Raw genomic sequence first — 12,487 nt, forward strand, 5'->3', positions numbered from 1 at the left:
AAAACCATTTATAGACACTTTCTATATTTCTTTTTCTTAATAATTACTAACTAGTAGATTCCTTTTATAAATCTGTTTAAATTTTCCCGCAACGCTTGCGCATTACCAATTATTGAACACTCCTCCTACTCTTTCTTGGAGAGCCAATAAGAATCTATCTTCTATCCTTCAGTGTTGGAACAAGTCCCGCTTATGGAAAACTTGCTCAACTAGCCATATAGGAGTATTACATATATGTTAGAAGCGCTACTCCAATATTTGTTGAGGAGTGGGGTAAGTCATGTAGGGAGAATGATATAAGGATGAAGAGGAGATGAATGTCAAATGGGGGATTCTTATTATATAAGGTAAGGGGATATATGGATTAAGAAAATTGTATGGATTAAATGGATAGCTTTTCGCGGGTGACAAACAAAAGCAGAGCATGCATAGCACCGATGTTATCGGAGAAGGCTATGTTAGCCACGTCATACGGTGGGCTGAATCTATTATGAAAAAGAAAACTAAGAGGTAAGAAGAATCTTTATGTAAGAAGCAGTTAAAAAATATATGATTAACGTCCTGGGTTGGAAAACCACAGTCACAAGAAGCACTTTCAATTATGGATTTGTCAGCGAGATGTGCGTTAACACAAGTATAAAATGTTTTAATGCGTGATATAAGAGACACCATGAGCCTGGGTAAAGGTCGCCTGTACTTCTCGTACCAGGGCCTGTCGAGTATCATGAGTTTTCGGGAAAAATACCTTTAACCCTTATGCCTTGCTTCCTCTAGCAAATAGTTTTTAGACTCCATCAAGGAACGTGCTTTAAGGTCGGGGACAAGAGATCCTGCAGGACATTTAGCGGTGATCTCCGGGTCGGGAAGTTCAAGTGATTTTTTTGCATACAAATCCGCCAGCTTATTACCCAGGATGCTTTTATGTGCCGGGATCCAGATGAACTGAACCAGCACACTTCGGGCAGCAAGCTCGCGAACTAAAGATTTTATCTTGTAAATTACAGTAGAGTGAGTGCCTCTAGGATCTGAGGATGCCAGGCATTCTAGAACACTAAGTGAATCAGTAGCAATATACGAGAGATTGAATCTGAATTCATTAATGTATTCAAGAGCACAGAGTGCGGCCTGTGCCTCAGCGTCAAATATAGTAGAATGGTTATTTATTCTTTCATAATGAACAAGCTCTGGGTAATCAGAGTAGATTGCATACCCTACCGCTGCATCACGATCGCACCGGGATGGGAGTTTAGAGCCATCGGTGTAAAAAACGTGCTCAGTGCCAATTTTGACAAGATACCTGGACCATTCCAGGTGTGGGGAAGAGGCAGACCTAACCGTCAGACCGATTTCCAAGTCAACGAGACATTTGTAGTATCATATAAAGAACGAAAAGGACAGTAGACCAGGCAACGCAGTGGACTCAACCTGCAGGGGGGTAATTTCTTTGAACACATCAAATAGATCAAAGTTGTTATTCTTACAAATTGGGCTCCAGTTATGTATGAACTCACCGAGTATCGAGTTCAACTGATGACCCGAACGTGAAGCAACCCGACAGGCGTACTTACGGGTCAGATATCTTTGTCTGAATGAGAGAGGATGTTCATTAACTAAGTCAAGTAGGACATTGGTGGGTGTCGTACGCATTAAACTTCCCACTACGCGAACGCAGGCATACTGAAGTCTACTGAGTGTTAAACGATCTTTATGTCGCAAAGGTGACACCACTTGGCACCTCCAGTCCAAGACTGAGCGCACCAGTCCTCTATGCGCTACTAAAAAAAACACTGGGGTGGGCACCCCACCTTATCCCCGCGATGGCCTTGAGAATGTTAATACGAGAAAGCACGCGTTTACGGATCTCGGTTATGTGCCTTCTCCACCGCAAGGAGTAGTCAACATACACTCCTAAAAACTTGACACACCAGGCGATTTGTATGTCAAAGCCATTAAGAGAGATCTTAATGTTGTTTTTGTTAATCGTCCACTTGGTGTTTCTTAAAGAGTTGAGAGAATAGAAAGACGCGACGGACTTTTCCGGAAATAGTTTTAGGCCGAGGTCTTTGAGATGGGAATTGAGATTACCAAGGGAAATATTAAGTTGATGTGCTACATATATATATATATATATATATATATTTAATTGAAGGATGAGAGCAGTATATGACAATATCGTCGGCATACATTAGTATTTTTACCGGGAGTGGCAAACACATTTATACAAACGACAGATAAATATTGAAGAGTATTGGGCTGAGGACGGAGCCCTGGGGGACGCCTCTTGTTATCCGTCGACTCTGAAGGGGGATGCCAGAAATATAACCGTCTAAATTCCTGATCGAAATTACCGATAAAATAAAACTAATTATTTTCTCGGGGAACTCTAACCGAGAAAGCATTGAAAGCAATACGGAAGGAACCACATTATCAAAGGCGCCTTCGATGTTCAGGAAAACCGCGCCTGTGACTTGACGGCTATTATTTGCAGTTTCTTTGATGTTAGAGATAAAAATGGCAAGATTATCGACACATGACAGACTTCATCTAAAACCGAATTGAAATGGGGGGATTATATTATTATTCTCAATCCACCATTCCATCCTACATTGAATAATCTTTTCTAATAGTTTAAGGAGATTATTGGCGAGGGAGATAGGGCGGTAAGATCCTTTTTTTCCGGTTTAGGAATAAAAACGACAAAATAATTTTTCCATTGTTCAGGAAATGATTGTTTATCTAGCATTATGTTAAATAACTTGTGGACAATTTGATGAAGTTTGTTAGGAAAATGTGATATTGTGATATGACACTATCGGAGATCAAATCTGGACCCGGTGCGGATTTTATCTTTAACGATTCAACAGCGGAGAGGTACTCCTCGTCCCTAATGGGAGATTCAAGAACAGAACTATCTACTATACTCTCCAAGGCAGGAATATTATCTAGTACGTCTGAATGGAAACTTGTAATGGGAGGTTGGAGAAGAGCGATTTTTTGGAATGATTTATAGAAACCTTCAATATCAATGTTATTTTTATTGCAATCTCCACGAGAATACTTTCTGGAATGCGAAAAGGCTTTAACTGTGCTCCACACAGAACCTATGTCAGAATAAACATGGAGTGTACCGCAAAATGACTTGAATGCGTCTTTTTTCTTTTTACGGAGAAAGCGAGTAATCTCTTTTGATTTCAATATACACAGACAAGTTCCGAAGGCAGAGATGCTTTTTAAAAAAAGTAAATGCCTCTTTTTTCCGTTTAATTTCCTGGGAGCATGACGCATCCCAACAGGGTGTCGGAGGCTTCTGAGAGAGACTAGCTGATGAGATGACCTTAGCGCCAGAGTTCTCCAGCGCATCTACAACTGACTGGGTAAGACGATCATACGTTTCTTCTACACTTACTTCGGAGACCGGCCTATCAACTTCCTGTGCAAGAGTTTGTGCAGTGTTCACACAAGCCTGTCGAAAGAGATCCCAATCTACACACTTGACAGATATGAGCGGGTGGCAGGGAATAGTGCCGTCAAACCTATCACGGATTGCGATATAAACAGGAAAGTGATCACTACCGTAATTACAGTCGTCCCCACATTCCACCGGCAATCAAGAGCTAAGCTCTGAGAGACCAGCGTGAGATCCAAGGAGGACTGTATCGAAAGGTCAGACGATGACCACGTATGTTCACCAGTATTTAAAATATACCAGCTGGGATTAACAATTGCCTGTTCGAGTTTTTTATCTTCATTGTTATAATGCGTGGGAAAGTTGCTCCATAACGGGCTTTTTCCATTAAAGTCCCTGAAAATTATAGATGGTTCAAACTTCGAGCACAGTTGGAGAAATGAAGTCCAGAAATTAACTACAGTGTAATTGCAAGACCACCGGGGAGGGCTATAAATAGAGAAGATATGTAAGAATTTGCTATTGAGCAGGTGTGCTTTTACTGCTATTATTTCAACTTGGTTATTTTTACAAATATCTATAATATCATTGTCATATAATAATTGAAATTTAATGTGCTTGGCTATTAAAATTGCGACCCCTCCACCTTGATGGTTTCGGTCGGTCGAAACGATTTCATGGTTTGGAAAGATGATTAAAAATCTATGGTCTAGATGGGTTTCGCAAAGAGCCGCTATATGAACATTATCCTCTTGAATTAAATGTTTGAATATATCTAACCTGCGAGGCAAGAAACGACAGTTCCACTGCATAATGTTCAAGCTTTTGGTAGAAGTCATCTTTTTCGTACGGCAACCATCACAAAGAGAACAAAGAAGAGCAAGAGGGATTCGGAGAATAAAGACACAAATCTAGCAGAATTATATGTATTATAGGATGACAGAATTGGTAATTGTTCTACTGCTAATTTTAAAACAATTTCAAGCTCTGAATAAAAAAGGCTGGTAATTTGTTTATTTAAGAGAATATTGCGAAGGTGAGGTATTAGATTTTTTAGAGGGAGGAATGGTATTTCTATATCCCTGGAAGAATCTCTGGACTTTACATTAGCTCTGGAGTGTAATTTATTTTTGTTTTTTGTGTCTTTGTTTTCTGAGTGGTTTGCGGCTGAGGAGCCACAAAGGGTATCACAAGGGGTGTTTAAAGACAAGGTATGAACAGGCGCCGAAGATGCGGGGCGAGTCATCTGCCCACTGCGTGCAACCGTCCGAGCAGCGGCGGGAACTAACACGGCACTGGAAGGTGGCGTCCCACTGTCAGCCTCCCGACACCCTGACGGACGATCAGGATCTGGCCTACGCCCGTCGCCCTTAGACCCAGAGGAAGCAGTAAACCTGAAAACCTCACCTGGAATGTACTCGCCAAATGTCGGCAAAGGAACTGATGGGGTCCTGTTCCAAAAGGTGACAAACCCACCTTCTTTATCAAAGAGCTCTGACGCCTCTCTAAACGAAAGGTCCATTGTCGCCATCAACTTGTGTATGCCTTTTTGCCTCATATAAGCATAGCACTTTGCGTCCGAGGCTTGGTGTTTGTAATCCTTGTGTAACGGAGCCGATTTTCTGTCGGCTTCGCCCGGCCTTCCGCCTGCCAGGCAGCTCGGTCGGTGCCAAGGTTCGAGGAAGGGGAAGGCGAGAAATTGCGACACTCGGTTTTTATGCTGAATGTATGTCCGGTTTATTCTATTATAGATATATTTACAAGAAGTCTTAATTCAGTTACGTCGGTCTATTAGATTAGAGTTGTCTAATTTACGGTAGAGATTCGGCCGGTAATTATGCGGCTTTTATAGACGCGGTAGAATTCGGCACGGCGGGAACCATGTCGGCGCGGTAATTACTTAATTCTAATTCGGAGAGGAGTTATATACACGGGCCTTATATACAGTGTGACGTGTTGAGTCGTGAGAACGACTGATTAACGATGTGGCGGTTACAACGGCCGATTGTGCGCCGGAGCGCCGGAAGTCGAGGCTGTGCCTCGACGGAAGCAGTCGGTATGGTGGCCGAGTCAACACTTCGGAGTGCCGGAAGTCGAGTCAACACCTCGACGGGAACGGACGGTATGGCGGCCGAGTCAACACCTCAGAGTGCCGGAAGTCGAGTCAACACCTCGACGGGAACGGTCGGAAGTCGAGTCAACACTTCGACGGGAACGGTCGGTATGGCGGCCGAGTCAACACCTCGGAGTGCCGGAAGTCGAGTCAACACCTCGACGGGAACGGTCGGAAGTCGGTACTTCGAAGCAACACCTCGAGACCGGAACGGTATCTCCGAGTCAACTCCTCGGAGAGTGGTAGCGGAATCAGAGTCTCGAGTCAGCACCTCGAGCTCGGTTTCTAGGAGTGGCTTTCGAGTCAACACCTCGAGCGCCGAGAAAGGAATAGGTCTTGACTGCTCAGATCGGCCGACTTTTATACCCCGGAGCGGCCTATGGTCCGTCCGGGATCGGTGTGTGGAACCCGGGTGTTTGCGCGCTGCGGCATGCACCTGTGGGCTGATAAGCACGTGTTCGGGCCGTGTCGCTATAGGCGCGTCGCAGATATTATAGTACGGCGTGTTGGCGCACACGCGTGTGCTGTTTACGCGGTCGGTTGTATAGGCGGGTCGCAGAAACTATTGCGCATGATATAATATAAAGGTTTAATATATAATAAGAAAAAATCACCGAAAACTTATTTTTTCCAATTGACTTCAGGTCATACGCATTTTTAAACGGTTTGTACAAGAGTTTGTTGAGTCTTTTCCCAATGCCTAAAACACTCAAGGCACTGGTCGACAATTTGTCACTATTTGAGTCTGGTCTTCCAGCTTCAGTGGTGTCTGCAAGATAGACGCAATCGATATGAACGAGATATGGCCCAGCTGACTCTGGTTCATATCTATTTAGGGCGAGAGCCCTCTGAGTTTCTGTTAACGGAGAGTAGGCCTTTTTTGAAGGAGCCGAAACATCTACAACATGTCTTTTCTTGGCGCGGCCAGGGGGGGTAGCCTTACCCGAGGGGCGAAGTACCTGAGAATCACTCCCCGCAGAGCTTTTAGAGGTTAAACCACTTACAGTGCCCCGGGGACCCCCAACAAGCCCGGGATCAAGATTCGGCGGCGCCGACTCAACGGCCATCTCCACCTCTACACTAGAAGTAGCTTTTGGCATACTAGAGTCTCCAGGTGTTAATCTAGACCAGTACGAAGTCAGTATTAAGAAAGTATAATATTTGGCGGGAAACCGCTGAGCAAGGTTATACCTAACTCAGGACCACAACCCTTCCGAGGGTGTGCCACCTTGTCGTGGTGGAGGGGCTTGAGTGCCGTGTTGATCCGTGGAGCTATGCCGGCGGAAACTTCGGTTCCTGGCAGGGTCTCCCTTGCCGAACAGGTCCACGGAGAGCTGCTAGACCAAGAGCGCACCCGAACAGGCCGGGCTCGTCAGCCCTGTGTGGGCAGCCCGCCTAGGAGAAGGAAAACTCCGAAATCAAACCACTCCTCAAGATATCAGTATGATGAGCAGTTCTGAGAAAGAGACAAACGTACCAGCCCAGAGTGATCGGACACTTAGGGCCCGGCGTGGGGGTGTTGCTGTCCCAGGCACCCCCATGTCGTCATCGCGCCATAAGCAAACCACTGCCTGCACCGCAGGGGCAGTGGCTGAATTAGCTACTGCGAAGAAGCGCCCGGACGTTTTAGCGCTAGGCGCCAAAAAGATGTTCGGAGCGCGTGTCTCTCTTGCGAGGGTGGACGCAGGAGGCGTCACCCCTAAGGGAGACGGGGAAAAAGGGCCGGCGAAGGAATGCTCTCGCTCCCCGCCACTCGCCGGCGTGTCCGGGTCCCCACCGCCATCCGGGGACTCGGACATCATGGAGGTAGAAGAAGATGCCTCCATATTGGCTCCCGGTACTAGTAGGGGTACTGGGGGAAAGGGCCGACCGCCGAGGGCATCGTTGCTCTCGCCTTTCTGCCGGGGGAAGCGGCGAGGCCGGAGCTGGGTGAGTTTGGCGCGCTCATGGAGGAGCGCGTCAGAACTTTGGAGGAGAAACTCCGGCTCTTCAAGGAGGCGATCCGGATCACGTCTTCCCGTTACCGGAAGACGCGGGAGATGCTCGACGCGGTCTACTCAAAGGGATTCTCCTTGGTAGACGCGTCGAAGAAAGAGACGGCGGACTGCGGAACGCAGGTGGGTGAGCCCGCAGCAATCGACCGCGGTACCGCCCCCGACTTTCAGAGGATCTGCTACGCCGCCGAAAGTGGACTCCCGGGGGATCCAAACAGAAGGGGGGCTGTCGAGCCCCTAGGAGAGGACGCCCCTCTGGATCTCTCGAAGGAGAGGTGTGTCCGCCTATTGACGGACAGAATCGAGGAGGCAATAGAGAGTAAATCCTCTCTCTGATCAAGAGAGAGCTCGCCCCTCGGTCCTCGGGCGCACCTGCCACCGAACCCGCCCCGTCCACCTGGGCGGCGGTGATAGGGCGCAAGGCGCGGAGAAGGGGAAAAGAAGCTCTCCCCCCGAACAGGGACGTCGCCCTCCCGCGGCTCCCGTGGGTGCGAGTCAGCGCTCCGGAAAGGCGGAGAGGGCCAAGCTGGGCAGGCTCCCGAGTGGGGCTGCCGTCCTCCTAACCGTGAAGGAAGGCGACAGTTACGCCGCAGCGTTAAAAAAGGCAGCGGCCGCCATCCACTTGAAGGAGGTCGGGATTTCCGGCCTCCGGATAAAGAGGGCGGCCAAGAGGTATGCTCCTCCAGGTACCCGGGCCTGGAGGAGCGAAGAAGGCCGACCCCCTAATTGAGAGGGCGTCGGAAGTGTTTAAGGGCAAAGACGGTGTTAAATTCACCCGTCCCGTTAAGCATGCGGAAGTTCGCATGCGGAACGTGGTGCCCCCCTTCACCGCGGAGGACATTGCCGTCGCCTTAGCGGCGGCAGATAATTGCCAGCCCTGTGAGGTTCGCTCCTCCCCCGTTGGGTACAGGACCCTGTGGGCCCGTATGCCCCTGAGGGCGGCCCGGCGGGTGGTAGGGGCGAAAAGAATTGGGGTAGGGTGATTCGGCCTTCCCGTCAAAGCACTGGTAGCGCGGCGAATGCAGTGCTACCGGTGTCTAGAGTACGGCCATGTGACACGCATGTGTTCCGGAGTAGACCGAAGGACGGCGTGCTACCGCTGCGGGGGAGGGGCACCTCGCCATATCCTGTAGGGCTGCCCCCAGGTGCACCTTGTGTGCAAGCAGGGGGCAACCATCGAACCACCGGATAAGTGGCGCTAGTTGCGCCCCCATCCCTAAGAGGAACACAGCCACTAGGCGGGGCGCCGGGGATCCGGCGCCTCTGCTGCCACCAGGTGGCAAGGAAGGTAGGGAGAGGACGGGCTCTATCCCCTTCCCAAAGAAGAGGAGGAAGCGGCGGGCCCGAAGTGCCGGGTCCGGCGGAGACTTCTCCGGCTGGGAAGAAAATGGGGAGGGGGTTTACCTCCTCTCCCCTGAGGAGGACATGGCCCGGCTATGGCCGGAGGAAGGCGAAGAGTGGGAGGATGTTCCTCTCCTACCCACCTCCTCCGTGCGCACGGAGCCCGCCGCGAGTGGAAGAGGGGAGGCCACTGTAGCCTCCGCCCCAGGAAAGGAATCCTCCGGTCCCCGGGAGGGGCCGGAGACTGAAAGAGAGAGGGGTGGAGACGACGCTGTGCCTCTCTCTCTCTCTCTCTCTCTCCAGGAGGAGTTCGGTTGGGGTCAGGAACTGTAAAGTTGCCGGACCCCGGCCGTCCAAGGGTGCGGCGCAGAAGGATTTTGGGGGGTGCTCCACTAAGGAGCCTTCCCCCAAGCGACAGAGGGGAGGAGATTCATCCTCCCCGCCACAAACAGGCAGAGCAAGGCCGGGACCCAAGTCCTCCAAGACGAGCAAATAAGCTCGGTTTGGGGGTGGACTCCCGGTCACGGGGTGGAGGGGTCATGGCTCGTGCATGACCCCTGGACCCAGCTCCCATAAGGGGACTGCTTGGTCGCGGGTAGGGAATGCGCGTACAGTGTATCAACCCCCTCCTGACTTCGGTCACGGAAGGCGGGGACTTAGTGGCAAGTTGGAGAACTTGCCACGCCATTGCACAAGTCCCCAGAGAGAGGCGGCTTGAGGAAGGCTATGGCCCTCTCCTCCTGCCGCGACCCCAAAGGACACAGTGACAGGGAACGTTGTCCTTTGGGGACAAGTCTAGGACTCGGGGGAGAAGGGGGCCTGGAGAAGTCATAGCCGCAAAGCTGCCACAGGCTCTCCCTTAAGTCAGGTGGAGGCCAATGAGGGGTTTTAATGGGTGCGAGTCCCACACTCCCCGCCCAAATCCCCACGGGGCGGAGGTGCATAACGCATTTCCTTTTATAAAAAAAACTCAGAACCACAAAGTGTCTATAAGCAAGATATTTCTATCCACGGATAGCAGAAAGGGTGTTATACTTACTGAGCAAGCCGTAGTTCACCCGCAAAGCAATCAGGAATAGGATAAAAGGAAGAAATTTTAAGTTGAGCGTTCTGACGATGCAACACGTCCGCAGTCTCAGGCACGAATCGACCCTTATTCTTATTTCGTGGTCACTACACACATAGACTTAGGCCGGTATTCATAGTCGGATTTTGTATTTAAAATCGTCTTAAGTTTATCTTCAAATTATGTGCGAGTAATTTTATTGGCTGCAGAGCATCTGAAGATAAACTTAAGACGATCCTAAATATAAGATTCGATTATGAATACCGGCCGTAGGTCCGCATTCATAGTCGTTTCTCAAATCTTAAATCTCATCTTTAATCTCAAATTTCAGTTCTCAAATCTTGAATCTCCAACTTCAAATTTCAGTGTAGTTGCTAATCATAATATTCGGTTTTTCATGACTTAACAAAAGTATGAAAGCATCACTCTATGCGCAAATGGATGATTGATCTTTTTTAACTTCTCATCTATGCCTACTTACAACATTAAATTGTACGAAAGCATTAAGTATCAAGTATGTTGTCGTACCTTAATAATAGAAATTTATAATAAGGTAAACGTAATGACTTTCACAATGAAAGGTTAAAAAATATTTATAGTCTTAAATTAAAGAAAATATATTTCTATATTCTTTGCTTTTATTTTTTATTCTGATCTAAATTATCTAAGTTCTCTTAATTATCTTGATCGTAATTATCTTAATTAACTAATTGTAAGTTAGCTAAATTATCTGAATTATCTCAATTATCTAATTTATCTAGATTTACCTAGATTATCTAAATCATCTGAATTATCTACCTCGTTTATATTATTTTTTTAAAGTGTCTACCTTTTATGTATCTCATTCAAATAATATTATTTAACCTTTTCGCTCCGGGGATTTTTCCTTTAAAATTGACCCCGCATTTTAGCTGAATTTTATGACTTAAATGAATGAACTTCTTATGACAAGTCGCCACTCGGAGTGCTGGTCCATATATAGACCACTCCCGGAGAGAAAGTTAAGGCTAATGTAAAAAATTATAAGTGAAGGTTTAAGAGCGCTTTTCAATGTTTTTGATGAGCTGATTACAATAAAAATAGTGAAAAAAATGTCAGATTCATATTTGACCTTGAACTTTGAAGGTCAAATAATGAAAATGCGTATTTGAGCTTGAAAATTGGTATACCTATGTTTTATGAACCGCTAAATACGATAAAAATAATAAAAAAAGTTCTAGTCACCTCTTTGACCTTGAACTTTGAAAGTCAAAGCATGAAATTGGGTATTAGCGCTTGAAAAATGGCACTTCACAGTCTTTCTGTTAGTAAGAAGGCATTCTAGACAGTCCGTAGTGCAGAAGTACTAAGTTCTACCCTCGGATTGAACGCGTTCTACCGCCCAATGGGACTTCACAGTCCCTCAGTCAATGAGAGTGGATGTAAATTCCTTCACTAGCTCCATACACCTTGGAATTTTATAATTCTACAAAAGGCTTTCGCTCTTAGCGTTACCCAGAATCAACGACGTGGACGTTGCGAAAATATGATTCCTTTGGGGTGCTTGTTTATTGTGAGTCCCCTTGCCTCTCACGTCACACCATTAGACATTATGTTAGTGTCTTTTGTGTGTGGTACTCTTCAAAGCATGGAGTTACGCACAGAGGAATATCACACGTGGAACAAATGTACGAGGTTCTTCGCGTTATCTTTCGCAAACTGCATAAGTGGCATCTTCGTCATGTACTGTCCTTCGGAAAATGACGTCCAATCAATCGATTAGGGTGACTAACGTTTCGAGGGAAGCTCTCAGAAACACACTTCAACAAAGCCCTGACAACCTCTAATCGAAACTCTGGAAATGGAGCAGGTCCTGCATTTCTCATTTTATACATGGCGTGAGCGTTTGAGAGGCACAAATCCACTAGGTGAAAAAATAGTTTGCGGTACCATTTCATTGTTTTTCGTACAGTTTCAGTGATGGATAGTTGTCTGTTTACATTGTCTGCACCTCCCATATTTTGGTTACAGTCGTGGATACACGTTGGTTTCATGATATCCTCATCTGTGCCACGACGTTTCTTGCCAGTTGGACAAAAATCAACCTCGTGCACAGTTGACAACATACGCACACTTCTTTTGTCTTCCCATTTCATTGCCATCCAGACGTCAGTGTGAGCAACTTGTATTTGTCTTCGTGATAACTTATTTTCCAGTTTCGGCATTCCCTTTCTATTTGCTTTTACTGTCCCACACAGACCAGTATCTCGGTCATGCAAACATTCTGCCAAGGCAGGAGATGTGTACCAATTGTCAACATACACAACGCGACCCTGACGATGGTACGGTTCTAAGAAGTGGGCGACAATATCTCCAGTAACACCTAATCCGAACTTTCTATAGTCAGTGTCTGCTCCTGTATACACAATAAAGTTTAGGATAAATCCCGTTTCACAGTCAACTAGCTCAAACAGCTTGATGCCAAACCGATTTCGCTTCAAAGGTATATACTGTTTGAATCTAAGCCGCCCTTTCCAAAGTAATAGACTTTCATCAATACAGACTTTTTTCCCTGGAGTGAGAGCTGC

General features: G+C 47.1%; 1 protein-coding gene across 1 annotated transcript; it reads right to left on the reverse strand.

Moving 5' to 3' along the window:
- Positions 1 to 6,228: 6,228 nt before the first annotated feature.
- LOC109861408 (piggyBac transposable element-derived protein 4-like) lies at positions 6,229 to 12,453 on the reverse strand. The gene is made up of 4 exons (XM_020441042.1): positions 12,411 to 12,453; positions 11,721 to 12,315; positions 6,524 to 6,641; positions 6,229 to 6,288 (listed from the first exon to the last, which is right to left on the reverse strand). The coding sequence occupies exons 1-4, from the start codon at positions 12,451 to 12,453 to the stop codon at positions 6,229 to 6,231; spliced, it is 816 nt and encodes a 271-aa protein (XP_020296631.1).
- Between the last annotated feature and the right edge of the window lie 34 nt (positions 12,454 to 12,487).

The sequence above is a fragment of the Pseudomyrmex gracilis genome, unplaced genomic scaffold, assembly GCF_002006095.1.
Source record: "Pseudomyrmex gracilis isolate BER0280 unplaced genomic scaffold, ASM200609v1 scaffold_739, whole genome shotgun sequence".
In the NCBI taxonomy this organism is placed as follows: domain Eukaryota; kingdom Metazoa; phylum Arthropoda; class Insecta; order Hymenoptera; family Formicidae; genus Pseudomyrmex; species Pseudomyrmex gracilis.

Bases quoted from the DNA above. Each gene is read 5' to 3' on its own strand.
- LOC109861408 (XM_020441042.1), bottom strand. From the start codon at position 12,453: ATGAAAGTCTATTACTTTGGAAAGGGCGGCTTAGATTCAAACA. The intron at 6,642-11,720 runs GTGTGTTTCTGA...GTACTGGTCTAG, and splicing joins GTTGTCAGGGCTTTGTTGAA to ATTAACACCTGGAGACTCTA. The intron at 6,289-6,523 runs GTAAGTGGTTTA...TCTATCTTGCAG, and splicing joins TTGGGGGTCCCCGGGGCACT to ACACCACTGAAGCTGGAAGA.